Source organism: Syngnathoides biaculeatus, chromosome 10, assembly GCF_019802595.1.
Source record: "Syngnathoides biaculeatus isolate LvHL_M chromosome 10, ASM1980259v1, whole genome shotgun sequence".
Taxonomy (NCBI): domain Eukaryota; kingdom Metazoa; phylum Chordata; class Actinopteri; order Syngnathiformes; family Syngnathidae; genus Syngnathoides; species Syngnathoides biaculeatus.
Genome location: NC_084649.1, coordinates 12500229 through 12513745, shown reverse-complemented (window position 1 = coordinate 12513745; position 13517 = coordinate 12500229). Strand labels below are relative to the sequence as shown.

The 13517-nt window shown below is 43.1% G+C and overlaps 2 protein-coding genes across 5 annotated transcripts; one reads left to right on the top strand and one right to left on the bottom strand.

The window, feature by feature from the left end:
• The first annotated feature begins 134 nt into the window (after positions 1-134).
• On the top strand, positions 135-7994 carry nelfcd (negative elongation factor complex member C/D). Of its 4 annotated transcripts, none has more exons than XM_061831561.1 (15): positions 135-387; positions 1866-2014; positions 2092-2201; positions 2290-2399; positions 3056-3163; positions 3234-3386; positions 4822-4952; positions 5132-5297; positions 5669-5803; positions 5899-6038; positions 6223-6337; positions 6401-6496; positions 6581-6721; positions 7599-7728; positions 7850-7994. In XM_061831561.1, exons 2-15 carry the CDS (start codon positions 1947-1949, stop codon positions 7882-7884), a joined length of 1638 nt encoding a protein of 545 aa, XP_061687545.1. In that variant the 5' UTR covers positions 135-387; positions 1866-1946; the 3' UTR covers positions 7885-7994. The 4 variants fall into 4 exon arrangements, with proteins under 4 accessions (XP_061687545.1, XP_061687547.1, XP_061687543.1 ...); XM_061831563.1 differs by having other exon boundaries at positions 138-387; positions 1866-1978; XM_061831559.1 differs by lacking the exon at positions 135-387 and adding an exon at positions 414-814.
• Positions 7995-8143: 149 nt separating this feature from the next.
• Positions 8144-12890, bottom strand: ctsz (cathepsin Z). Its single transcript, XM_061831564.1, has 6 exons — positions 12693-12890; positions 11705-11868; positions 10730-10909; positions 10509-10659; positions 8720-8882; positions 8144-8637 (listed from the first exon to the last, which is right to left on the bottom strand). Exons 1-6 carry the CDS (start codon positions 12815-12817, stop codon positions 8509-8511), a joined length of 912 nt encoding a protein of 303 aa, XP_061687548.1. The 5' UTR covers positions 12818-12890; the 3' UTR covers positions 8144-8508.
• Positions 12891-13517: the final 627 nt, after the last annotated feature.

Here is a 13517-nt window from a genome sequence, read left to right as displayed (position 1 = left end):
CAGATCCTTTCAGAAACATTTAAATATGTATTTCAATCCAAATCTAGTATACAGTATTCTAAACCACGTTATTCAAAACTTGGCTGGAATCCTTTTCTTTAATCATTGACTTGTTGCACCATGGCATTGAGACAGTCAGCTTGTGGCATTGCCTGGGAGGTATGGAAGCCTAGACTCCCTTAATGGGTTCTGTCAGTTCTGGGGTTCTGGTGCCCCGTCATAAGCTCTCAGTGGGGTTTAGATCCAGCTCGTTGGCTGGCCAGTCAAAACACTGATGTCATGGGCATCAAACCGGGTTTTGTTGCTTATGGCGGCCTGGGCTTTCTTATTCCTACAACAGAATAATAGAACATTTTTCAGGTTAACAGGTCCAGATTCCACTCTTGAGTACGTAAATTCAGAACATTATCATGTATGTGTATGTTGTCTATGGCCTTGTGACTATTCTAAACAAATATATGCAGAATTTCCTCGACAGCATATCCCAAGGGGTGACCCCTAACAAAGAAATAGAAAAGGACGTCCTTCCAATTAAATTCGCGTATTTCGCTTTAAGAACAAAACCCCAGTGAGTTAGTTTGTGCCTGACAGGATAAACTCGGGGAATATCGTGTATACGGCCACCTCGCCATTTTCCTCCAGCTAGCCGCCTAGCTATCTTCCCAACACATCTTCGTGCTTTTCCACACTGGCCGTCAGGGAGGATACAAACAACTCTTTACCATAGCTAGTTGAACTTTATACGGTTCCCGTCGACATGGACGAGGAATATTATAGCGGCCCGGGGGACTGGGAAGGCCCGGACGGTAACACGGTAAGACTTGTTGCTGTTTGACCACTTATTGTTAGTTAGCATGACGGTTGAATGGGAGCGATATAACTGCGATTGAACACTGTCCTCGTAACCGTTGGGCAGATATCATTGTTTAGGTTCGCCTAGTTTCTACTTTTAACTTTTAAGCAATGAGCATGTAACTTGAATGGCTTCTACATTGTAATAAATCGATGTGTTTATGTACATTCATTCAGCTTTATTTGCAAACTCGAGCTGACCAAAATAAGTAATTTCAGAACTTTTTAACGCCATTAATTGGCTCGAAAACTGTTACAACTAAGGAGGGATGGGGAAAAAATACGAAGCGTTTGGTTTCATAGGTTTGCACCCCCTCAATATGTGTCTGTGTTTTGATTCGGAATCAGAATCGACGACAACAACAACAAAAAGTTCTGGATTTGCTTCATCAGGCCATAACAAATTTTACCCACATGCATTTGCGAAAATTCGAGTTCCAAGACATAAGATGATTGTTGTGGGCACTTTACAGAAACTTCTCAAGTTCATTCAGTGTGCAATGTTGGCAGCTTCCCAAACCTCACATTGGGTTAGAGTTAACCTCCTCACATTTTTTTTCATCAATTTTGTAGGGATGTCCAGTTCTTGATCATATCCTTGTTTTGTATTTTTTCTACTTGATAATGACTGTCTTAACTGTGTTCTGTGCCATGGTATATTTAATGCCTTGAAATTTCTTTTGAACCGTTCCCCTATGGACTCATTCAGAATCATCGTTATTTTGCCAAGTATGTCACAAGCGCATTTGAACAATGTGACCCTCTCAGGCCACAGAAGCGTTCTGGATACCTTAGCTTGTGATGTAAATTGTGACATTTGAAATGTCAAGAAAAACATACGAGAATAGCTGAACTGATGATCCATTTCATGAGTTTGAATGTACAGTAATTGGTTAATTCTGAGTACGGTCACGTCCCCAGTCATAAGAGGGTGTGCAAACATCTGCAACCACATCATGCTTGCACTTTGCAGGAACATAAACCATAAAGACCGTCTTGCCTTTTTCTTCCAGGAGGATGCATACGTTGATGTTGAGAATCTGGGCAAAATCCAAGAGGATTGTCTGAAGAAGTTTTCCAGCAGGGATTACATCATGGAGCCTGCCATCTTTAACACCCTCAAAATGTACACACCCATCCGTGTGTTTCCTCCCAGTTTCAGGCAGCTGTCGTCCAAGTCGTGGCAGTTTATTTACAAAATAGGATAAGGACGATAAAAGCTGAACTCTTACGTTGCAGGTATTTCCAGGCGGGTGGTTCTCCAGAACATGTCATCCAGCTTCTGTCGGAAAACTACTCTGCCGTGGCTCAGACTGTGAACCTGCTGGCCGAGTGGCTCATCCAGATGGGTCGGTAGATCCCACCCGGCCTTTGCTCATCGGCGCTGTGCCTGCAGTGGGGCTTTTCCGTCAGCCGGAATTGTCATGTGCTTTACAGGTGTCGAACCTGCGCAAGTACAAGAACGAGTTGAAAATCACCTGAAGAGTCTGCTGATAAAACACTTCGACCCTCAGAAAGCAGATTCTATTTTCACCGTAGAGGGAGAGGTGCGAATTTAGATAATAATACAGGAATTAAATGAAACACTCAGATAAATTACCATAATTTCCGGCCTCCAGAGCGCGCCTGATTATAAGCCTCACCCAGACGCAGCAGCAACACGCTTGAGCGGCGCTAACGGTATTGCAAAGCTAATATTAGCGTGACGCTAACAGGTCTGGTTAAAAAAAAAAAACATCGGTAAAAATCACTGAGACACGGCAGTAACACAGTAGCAACACGCTTGCACACTGCTAGCATTAGCGCAGCGCTAACAGGGCCGGTTTAAAAAAAAAAAAACGGTAAAACTCACTTCCTCGGCACATATATTCCACCGGTCTCACTCTTACCTTTTCCGCTTGAGTGGCCTCTTGCAGCCGTTAGAAAAAATGCATAAATTAGCCGCATAAACCGCAGGGTTGAAAGCGTGTGAAAAAGGTCGCGGCTTATAGGCTGGAAATTACGGTAAATAAAATCTGAACAGGAAATTCAGTGTGCCATGTCATAAAAATGACCCTCTTGTGAAAAAGTTATTTTAACTACGCTGTGCTCAATTTCTCCAGCTTACCCACGATAGGACGCGTCAGCATCATGTGTTGAGTCAGATTGAAGATTGCGTGTTTTTGTGTTTTTTTTTTTTTTTTTTTTTATGTTTGTACTGTAGACTCCTGCTTGGCTGGAGCAGATGATCGCTCACACGACTTGGCGAGACCTCTTCTACAAGTTGGCCGAGGCTCATCCTGACTGTTTGATGCTCAACTTCACTGTCAAGGTATTTTTTTTTATGCCAGTTCTTTTTATGATGTAAACTTTTTTTTTTTTTTTTTTTTTTTTTTTTTAAGCTGATTTCAGACGCGGGTTACCAGGGTGAAATCACCAGTGTGTCAACGGCATGCCAGCAGCTGGAGGTTTTCTCTCGAGTACTGAGGACATCTTTAGCCACTCTGCTGGATGGAGGAGAGGAGAACCTGGAGAAGAACCTGCCAGAATTTGCTGTGAGGCCCATTTTAAGAAATCCATAGTCCAATATTTTTAGCCTTCATTTGGACAAATGTTTAGTGGGGCATCAATAAGCTTTTGCAAGGTTGTTATATTTGTTACCATCCACATTTATTATGGATCCATTCATTTAGCAGTTTGAAGCCATTTCTCCTTAAAGGTCAAGTGTCATCCCTATAAACATTCTAAAATAGATATTTTAATGAAAAATACATATAACATTATTCACATCAATGTCCATATGAAAAAATAAATATGAACGGAGAGCGCATCATCCATGCGCAAAGTTGCGGAAGTGTCATTCGACGACATCCAAGTGGTCGCCATATTGGCTCCATCCCCTATCCGTGACGTCACCTCGGACATTCGCCATTGAAAACACACGGTGGACCCTACTGTGGGAGACAACAAGCGCCTTCTGACACGGAAGCGCTTTTTGAAGAAGACAACATCTCACAACTGAGTGAAGTTACCGGGGCAATATTACCCTATTGTTTCGAGCCATATTTAAATGATATGCGGATCACGGCCAAACCGCCTCCCCCACCTGATCCACCTCCATGCAGCGGTGATGAAAAATAACGCAGCAATATAGCGACAACGACACCGCAGCTAAACCACCTCCCCATCCGATCCAGTGCACTTCCGTGGCGGAGAAGAGCCACCACGGCCTGGCGCCGCGACAAGCCACCCCGGTCGACAAGGCCGGCGGCTGGCTCGGCCTTGTTAACAAGGCCGGTGGCAATTCAGAAGGCCTACAGAGGCCGTTCTACAGCGGCTGCTGCACGGAAGCCTTCCGATGCGCACGTTGACACATTTAGCACCCCTGACTTACGGATTACGCCCTCCCCCCCAACTATTGTTTTTTGTATTGTATTTTTTGTTTTTCCTTTTTTTTAAATAGCTGTATACACATCTATCTGTCATTTGGAACCCACGGAGCTCTTGTCCTTTGCACCTGTGCAATCCATTTTTCACAATGAACTGGGTCTCTTGGAAATTATGAAGAGTGTTCGAGCAATATCCAGCAATGCAACGAGCTGGCATTCTGGCTAACACAAAGGGACAATGAGCTATCTTCCCGCAGGTAAAACTAATAGAAAGAAACGAGTCCGCTTGAGCGCGCTACTGCCTCCAACGTCACTTCCTGCTTCTTGTCGAAAACAAATCTCTCAAGAGGATTTTCATGGCGGGAGTTACAAAAAAAACACATACGTCAAAATCATGTTTTGTGGTGAAGAAACAGATGGCTCCGTACCGGCTGCTTTTTTTTTTCATTAATGACCTACTAAAAATCATCCATTTCATGACACTTGACCTTTAAATTCCAGGTGAGTTTGAATAGATTTTGTGGATCATTTTTAGAAAACACCCAATGGTTCTTCTTTTTCCAATGTGGTCCGTCTCTTACTTTTGGTCTCATCTCCTTAGAAAATGGTGTGTCACGGTGAGCACACTTACCTCTTCGCTCAGGCGATGATGTCAATCCTGGCGCAGGAAGAGCAAGGCGGCTCCGCTGTGCGCCGGATCGGTCAGGAAGTACAGAAGTCGGCACACAAGAGGTATTTAGGAAAAAATAAACTCAACTCACTAACTGCTCAGTTCTGTAAGGTGCTAAGTGTTAAATTCTGCTTTGACAGTTGTCATTGAAAACGTTCTGAGAACTGTTGTGTTTGGTTTCATTGATTGCACACATGTTCTTAATGAAGCAGTGCTCCTTTCTACGGTTTCGCCCTGCCAGGGGCCACGACGCCAGTCAGATAACGCTTGCGCTGGGTACAGCAGCAGCCTACCCTCGTGCCTGCCAGGCGCTGGGTGCTATGCTGTCCAAAGGAGCCCTGAATCCGGCCGATATCACGGTGCTGTTTAAGATGTTCAGCAGCATGGACCCGCCTCCTGTGGAGCTGGTGAGGAAACACCGCCCTTCATATTCTTTAACCCCTGCACTTGAATTCAAAAGGACTGTTTCACTTGGCACAATAAGACCCAATTCAAATATTTGTTTTACCTGGTGAGTGTGATTTTTGCTCCTGAACCTCAGTGTACGGCGTCGGAAAATAAAGGCTCTCAACGTCACTTTCACGTTTACACACGATTGTAAACTGTGATTTAAATGTGGATTTATCCATGGTTTGTTTGAATTTAAATGAAGTACTAATTTATTTCTAAATCCCAGAGAGTCCAAGCAGAATGATGAAAAAGCCACATGTCTCGGCTCGATGTAAATGAGGCTGTAGATGTAAATTTTGACGAGGGCTTCCTGTCTGGCCTTCCTCAGATCAGAGTGCCCGCTTTTCTGGACCTCTTCATGCAGTCGCTGTTCAAGCCCGGCTCCAAGATTAACCAAGACCACAAGCACAAATACATCCACATCCTGGCCTACGCTGCCAGTGTGGTTGAGACGTGGAAAAAGGTTTGACTCGATCAAATTTGTGCTAAAATCTCAAACGCAAACACTTTGGGTTGCATTTACAATGGTCTGAGCTGATCTTTCCGTTCTGACTGCAGAACAAGCGTGTCAACATAAATAAGGATGAACTAAAGTCGTCCTCCAAGGCCATCGAGACGGTGCACAACCTTTGCTGCAACGAGAACAAAGGCGCCACAGAGCTGGTGGCCGAGCTTGGGACTCTGTACCAGTGCATACGGTGAGTGGAAGCAGTGGTTTTCAAACTAGGGTCAGGTGGATTGTTTCCGGTTTCAGCCCTTCGCCCCCCACCCACCCCCCCCCCCCCCCCGTTGACAATTTCTCACCCCAACACTGGTTCACAATTTTCATCGCGAGCACCCCCCACAATTATGTGATGAGATTGGGTGTTAACGTGTGCTCAGGTTCCCAGTGGTGGCCATGGGAGTTTTGAAGTGGGTGGACTGGACCGTGTCTGAGCCGCGCTACTTTCAGCTACAGACTGATCACACCCCTGTCCACTTGGCTCTGCTGGATGAGGTACCATACAAGGTGAGCCCTTTTTCTACGACGGGAAGTCAACGTTGTTTCTTTCCCTGGCAGATCAGCACGTGCCACCAGCTGCTCCATCCTCAGGTCCTCCAACTACTCATCAAGCTCTTTGAGACGGAACACTCGCAGCTCGACGTGATGGAGCAGGTTTGTGTATCTGTTGATTTCCCCCTTCAGGTTTCAAAAGTGATGAGAAGGTTTAACCAAGGCCACCGTTTTCTTTCCTTCCAGTTGGAGCTCAAGAAGACCCTCCTGGACCGGATGGTTCATCTGTTGAGTCGTGGTTACGTTCTTCCCGTGGTTGGCTACATTCGCAAGTGTCTGGAAAAGCTCAACACCGACATCTCCCTCATTCGCTATTTTGTCACCGAGGTAAACGCTTGAACACACACAAGTACGTCCGCGTCACAGTTCTGGTGTGCCGGGCTTGAAAGCGGGTCCAGCCTCGCATGTTAACCATACTTGTGTGGTTTTCTCCGCCCACATTTCATAGGGGTAAATTTAAAATGAATGTAGAGTAATTTGCCATGGTGGTGTAAAATGATTTTGAGCACGAATGTATGTACGTTAGTCAGCGTCTCTGCGTACGCATGTCGTTCACCAGACCTTTCTTGTTCTGTCAAAGCTGGAATTGGACCTTGGTTCGGTGGCATATGAATATACAGCGGGACATTGATAAAACAAGCTCTTGTGTAACTGATGTTGCTCAAGTCTGGTGTGGTCAAAAAAAGTTTCCATTTGTCATTTCCACTGCTGTTGACAAGTCTGTTGGTTCCAGAATTGGCCACTCTTTATTGGGGCAGAGAATGGGAGGGATGTATACTACAAAAAAAAAATAAAATATATATATATATATATATATATATCAAATTCCGAAAGGCATGGTTATGTGGCAGTGATGATGAATGTGGGGTATTGACTTGGGGGGTGGTTATATAGTCCCCTACAAAAGTATTAGAACGGCATAGGGCAATTCCTTTGTTTTTGGTATCTAAAGACAATTGTTTTACAGATGAAAAGATGAATGAGACATCCATCCATTATATAACATAAAAATATTTTTGTACTGTATAGTCGTATGGGTGCATATCACCCCCCCCCCCCCCCCAAAAAAAAAAAAAAAGTGACGCTCATGTAATGGACATTTGGCTACGTCAGACTCCTCTGCCCCTACTAGTCCATTATGTTGAGGTTCCACAGTAAACTGTCTGTACATAAACCTGACCGATTGTGCCTGTTTCTCACGAAGGTTCTGGACGTGATCGCACCGCCGTACACGTCGGACTTTGTTCAGCTCTTCTTGCCCATCCTGGAAAACGACAGCATCGCAGGAACGATTCGGGCAGAAGGAGAACATGACCCCGTCGCGGAGTTTATTGGTATGTTTTGGGTTTGTTTGTTTTTTCCTCTTTCCCTTCTGGTGCTCACCTGTTAGCCTAGACCTGAATACGTTTCTTGATTTTTGAAAATTAATTAGCTTTGTTAATTTTTGCATTACAGCTCATTGCAAGTCAAATTTCATCATGATTAATTAAGGACATTCTGCATCATAAAGATCTGATGAAGCACACCTCTCGGACTGGCCAGTGAGATGATGCGACTTGGGACTTTTTGTGGCCATTGTAGTCAACTTCTTGATCTGATCAAATGTGTGAGATCGGCATTCTTGTCAATTTCATATTCTGCAGTGTAGCTCCATCTCTCATCACAGTAAGTGAGAAAGTTACATAGCATCACTTTGAAGATTGACGTCAGCATGTTCACATTGTGAGGAAAAAGACTTGAATCATGAGGTTTCTCGTGTAAGGCACACTTTTAATCAGGTGTGTAGGACTCGCATAACAGCAGAACGTGACAGTGGTTCAGCATGCATTTCTAAATGCTTTTTTTTTAATTATTATTATTTTACTTGAAGACGTGAAGCATATTTGATTTTGATGTCAGCCTTTGTTTTCTATTGCGTGGGGATTTTGCTTTGTCTGCGCTAAACCTGATTTAAGATTTTACAATATAAGACTGTTCTACAGTCTGTGCATCTCTGAAAATCAATCGGTGCCATTCATTTGGCAAATTTAAAATAGACTTTAAACAAAAAGAATTCAACATTCCCTTTTCAGTTATGATTAAAAAAAAAATGAATCCGCAGAGTCCTGATACGTCTAGACAAAGTAGTCTTTCGGGACGATGGGGTCTCCGTAGGCACAGTCTGTCTCCAGTGCGAGGTTGTAGGAACTCCCGCTTCCTCCCTTGTAAGTGCTTGTGACGATCCTGAGCCAGCCCTTCTCACCCTGAAAACGACAACATTTTTCAACACTAGGCCATCACATTCTCGAATAATATTACTTTGTACTTCTTGGGACAAGCGCTTACCCACGGCTCTCCCCAGGAGTTCCTTACGATCCAGTACTCCACGCCGTTCTCTACTCCCCACCCCGCCACTGACACGATGTGGTTCACGACGGCGTTCTCCCTGTACTCAGAGTAGAGACCACCGCTGTACGCGTCCAGATTGTCTGTCGCCATGATCCCGCAGCTAAAAGCCACAAAGATCACAGATTACTTGCAAATAATACAATAAAGCTGCTCTGGTATAAGGACACGCACGGACAAGTGTGTTTCATAGCATTTGAATATTGTTTAAAAAATAAAAATCAGTACAGGTGTTCAATTCAAAAAGTGAAACTTCACGATTTTAATTTATTTATATATATATATATATATTTTTTAAACCTGCTACATGTAACTAGTCCCAATGCTGGTGACTTTTAATATTACTGTTGGTTTGCTGTATATTACAGTACAACATTGTAGCAGACCCTGCAATGTGACCTGCACACACAAATTGAGATGATGACGCTCAAACAACATCACGCCGCCATAATTTTGAGGTTACAGTTTAGCGTTGAGTCATATGACTTAAACCTCCAATCCAATTTCCCTACTTTAGTCTTTTGTTCTTCTTCCTTAAAGCTTTTCTTAAGGTATCGCTCATCGCTTTTTGAAGAATGGTCACTCAAGGGATCAGAAAAAGTTGCTAAACATCATGTATATAATTACCAAGTTGGAAACTCTTTTTTAAGTAAACTACTTCCTCTCTGCTCAGTCTTGTTACTGAAAGCAGTGCATGTTAAAAACAACAAAAAAAATTAATATAGGGGCTGCTTTGAAAAAAAAAAAAGTATACAAGAAAATTATTTTTTTTCTTTGTAAATTGAGTGCAAAACTGCTGCTTTTTCATCTCAAAAATATTTCATGCTCCTTGCAACGTTTTTTAATTTTGCGATTTGAATTTTTCACTTGACGGTTTTGCTTCAATTCATCCTGCTTTTTAGTTTCAGACTTGTCATATTGTCATTTCATCTTGTTTTATTATTTGTGTCAGTAATTCACTGGATTTGCATTTTGTATGAATGGTGCTGCACAAATAAACGCACCTCCCCTTGGCTTTTGAAAACTATTTTCTGTTCTGTTTCAAATGCATTGTTTCATCGCTAACTTAGAGGGACCAAACCCTCCCAGGGAGAGTGACTAATTTGCATAGGTTTATTATTGACTAAAGATGGCAACAAAGCAATACATAACATGCCTAAACTGCCTTTAACATAATTTCTTGGCACCAAAACAATACTTGATGAGGCAGTAATTTGGCATGAACACATTTGTAGGAGTTTCACAAAGTTGAAATAAAAGAACTTTTCTACAATATTGAAATTTATTGAGTTGTGCCAGAAATATTGGTACCCCAGGGGTGCAATAAGTATAACAAGACTGACTGACATGAAATCAGACCAAACATTTTCTGTTTTAGGCCAATTATAATCACCCCAAAAAACATTTGCATTTCCTAAATGCCACAATAGTGAGGATTTTATTTTGACAAATATGCAACTAAAACGGGCATTAATTGGACACTAAATTGCCCCTAGGTGTGATTGTGAGTGTGACTGTTGTCTCTATGTGCCCTGTGATTGGCTGGCGACCAGTTCAGGGTGTACCCCGCCTCGTGCCTGTTGACAGCTGGGATAGGCTCCAGCACTCCCTGCGACCCTCGTGAGGATAAGCGGCAAAAGAAAATGGATGGATAGACAACTAAACAGGGTGCCGATATTTCTTAGCACGAATTCCATGCGTCAAGTGATTCTGAGTTTTCTGAACCAACCTGATGGGTCCTCTGGCGTAGATCTCCGCCATCATCTTCTCCCTCCCGCTGACAATGCCGTAATCGCCCACCTTCCACAAAGTGTAGTTTTTCACGATGTTGCATACGCCAAACGTGGTGCAGGTGCCGCACTGGTTGAACGGCTTGCACGCTACGGAGGGAAGACGGGACAATATGAGACGCCACTCGGTCGTCGTCGCGCCGCCGGGAGCCTCACTCACGCTGATCTTTGGCCTGGTAGTTGTTGCACGTCTCGTCCGGGATGCCGTGGGTGTTGGCGTACTCCCACACCGCACCGTGATCCCCACCGTGGCAACTGCCGGCTTCCCCGCAGTCGACCACGTGCTGCACGGAAAGGTAGGCGGATGGCCACGCCCCTTGCCGCTGAATATTGATGCGATCTGGACATAAAATAAAAAGCATGACTTTGGGGAAACCGCCAGTACAATATTGTCACACTTAAGCTTTTTCTACCTTGAATAGTCCTCTCTGTACCCATGTAACTAAACTTTCAGTTAACCAAGGTGCATACAGTACATGCACCACGAAAGAAAAGCGTCACAAAAAGTATATAGGGTGGTGGTACCATGTCTCAGAAGTAATTTGTCTCATGACCAAGCAATTAACTCCATCTGAGTGGTTCCCAAACTTTTCACAGCAAGTCACATCTCTCAAAGTACTCCTCCGCGTGTTCGTTTAGTTTCGGGTCGTGAGAATGTTGGTTATCCAAATAAAGCCTGGAGACGATGAACAGTTTCTTGGAAGGATTTTACTTAAAGAATATTCCGGGCACTTATGGGTTACAGACAATGGCACACATCCTTTATCTTGTCAGAAGGGCGGACAATGAGCGGTATCAAACCTGTGGCATGACATTGGGGATTTCCACTTAGAAAGGGTTTCTGTCTCAATCGGTTCTAGGTGGCAATGGACTATTACAAAGTTTCCATGATACAATTCAGCAAGGTTAGCTACGTGCAGAGATGCGCGATATCACTCAAGGACACTTCTGGCTACAGAGCAGAGCCCCATTGAGGACATGAGGAAATTATGCAGTCATGACTAAATATGGGCATAACACATACTTCAATACGTAGCTCTTTCAGATAGTACCATAATGACCAACGTTATAATTCGTAATGAGGGTTTTTTTTTTTTTTTTTTTTTTTTAAAGGCACATTTATCTTGGGTCGAACCTGCCATTGCGCTGGTGCTGCCGTGAGCCCAACATGAGCCGCAGTACTGAGGAATGTGCTGATTGCGAGTGGTGCTGACGTAGTTGATCCCGCCGACGTTCCTCCAGTCCCACGACTTGGGCAGATCAGAGATGTTAAGATATTCGTGAGGACGAGGCGAGGTCCTGGAAAGAGAAACACAACACAAACGCTCAATGCCGGGGTAGGAAAGGAAACCTACAGTACGAGGGCCATATCCGGTCTGTGAGGAGATGTCGTCCGACCTGTCGTGCCGTTCTAAAGACTGAAAAACCTCAGCATAACGGTTATAACAAAAAGAGTATAAACATTTAACCCACAACTGCTCACGAGTCCCAAAATATATTAAAAAAGCAATATCTGATCACTAGATTTGCTGGTTGTAAACGTTTTAATCATATTTCATGTGTGCATTTCAGCTACCGTGCTGATATAAATAAGTTGAGTTCAATAAACTCCTGAAAATGGCCAAAATATATTTGTCGTGGGATCCATCCATCCATAGAAACATGCGCTCATTTAAATTTAAGAAGGCAGGACACTATGATAAAGGGAAGGGTGGATGACAAACAATATATATTCTTTTGTATTATTTTTAAATTCAAGTTATTCATTTGATTTTGTTTTAAATTTAGTCTTAAGAAGACTCTATAGGAAGTAGCTACCTTAGAAAATACAAACGAAAAAAAGTTTTAAAGCTTCCTTTGTGCTTGAGATTTTGTACTAACACACAAGCGACTCTTCAAAATTATGAAACACGTGACCTAATATCAAATCTTAAGATACTTAGTGAAGTTAAACCAGGTAACGTTTACATAATTACAAACAGAGTTAATCATATGCATATACAGCATCAGCAATAGACGTTATAAGCATTTTATGTTGGAGTCATTGGAGAAAAAACTCGTGAGCGCCGGTGCAGGCTGCCAACCCTGTCGATGATTATCCAACATAAATATTCAACATTTACCTCAATCCGAAGCCATTTTTCCGCGGCGTTGGGACATAACAAGGCTCCTTGTTGTTCAAAGACAGTCCGGCGGAGACAACATAGAAAAGCACAGAAAATAAAACCCCGGGCGCCGCGTTAGCCATTCGCACAACTGGTTTCACCGCTTACTTAATTTTCCAGATTTGCGTCAACATCACCTGACACGAAAATTGACGAGTCGGGGAATCGCCCGGACGTCAGGTCCGCTCAAAAATGGTTTGATTATATCTACAGCGCCATCTCGTGGCTCGGAGAACCTGCAATTCCACGTAGACGTAAAAAAGACTGGATAGCGCATACACATCAAGCGGTATGTCAATTAGTTGAAGCCATTGGCCGCCATCTTGGTACTCCCAAAATGTGTGAAGGACATTGTTTACAGGTTGGATTATGGTGGGGTTTTTCTCCAAGTTTGGCATGTAGAATTAACACTGGTCGTGTGAGCTTGACATTTTTTCAGTTCTAGTAACATGAAGGACTTTTGATACGACTTGGTAAGCCAAAAAAGCCTAAGTGATTACCAAGAAACCTTGCATTCTACCTAGGACCCGATTGCCGTGAAATGTTAACTTTTCCCAAAATACGCAGTGAAGCATAACATAGCAAAAAACAAAGCATTTTTTTTCATCATAAATACATTAAATTTCATGTCAATCAGATATATTTTTGAAAATAAGGACATGCAATGGGAAAATACATGCTAAATATTGTTCATTTGTTGTCGCTGCAACATTTTACTTCAGACAGAAATTTGTCCTCCCATTTGAAAAACAAATTCAATTTGCGGAGTTCTGTTTATGAAAT

What these genes read in the sequence shown, in the direction of transcription:
- nelfcd (XM_061831559.1), top strand. Translation starts at nt 758, where the DNA reads ATGGACGAGGAATATTATAGCGGCCCGGGGGACTGGGAAGGCCCGGAC. An exon ending in CGAGTGGCTCATCCAGATGG is followed by an intron (nt 2,202 to 2,289) that starts GTCGGTAGATCC and finishes TGTGCTTTACAG; the next exon opens with GTGTCGAACCTGCGCAAGTA. An exon ending in CCCCGTCGCGGAGTTTATTG is followed by an intron (nt 7,729 to 7,849) that starts GTATGTTTTGGG and finishes TTTGCATTACAG; the next exon opens with CTCATTGCAAGTCAAATTTC.
- ctsz (XM_061831564.1), bottom strand. Translation starts at nt 12,817, where the DNA reads ATGGCTAACGCGGCGCCCGGGGTTTTATTTTCTGTGCTTTTCTATGTT. An exon ending in CAGCACCAGCGCAATGGCAG is followed by an intron (nt 10,910 to 11,704) that starts GTTCGACCCAAG and finishes TTTTATGTCCAG; the next exon opens with ATCGCATCAATATTCAGCGG. An exon ending in ACTCCTGGGGAGAGCCGTGG is followed by an intron (nt 8,638 to 8,719) that starts GTAAGCGCTTGT and finishes TGTCGTTTTCAG; the next exon opens with GGTGAGAAGGGCTGGCTCAG.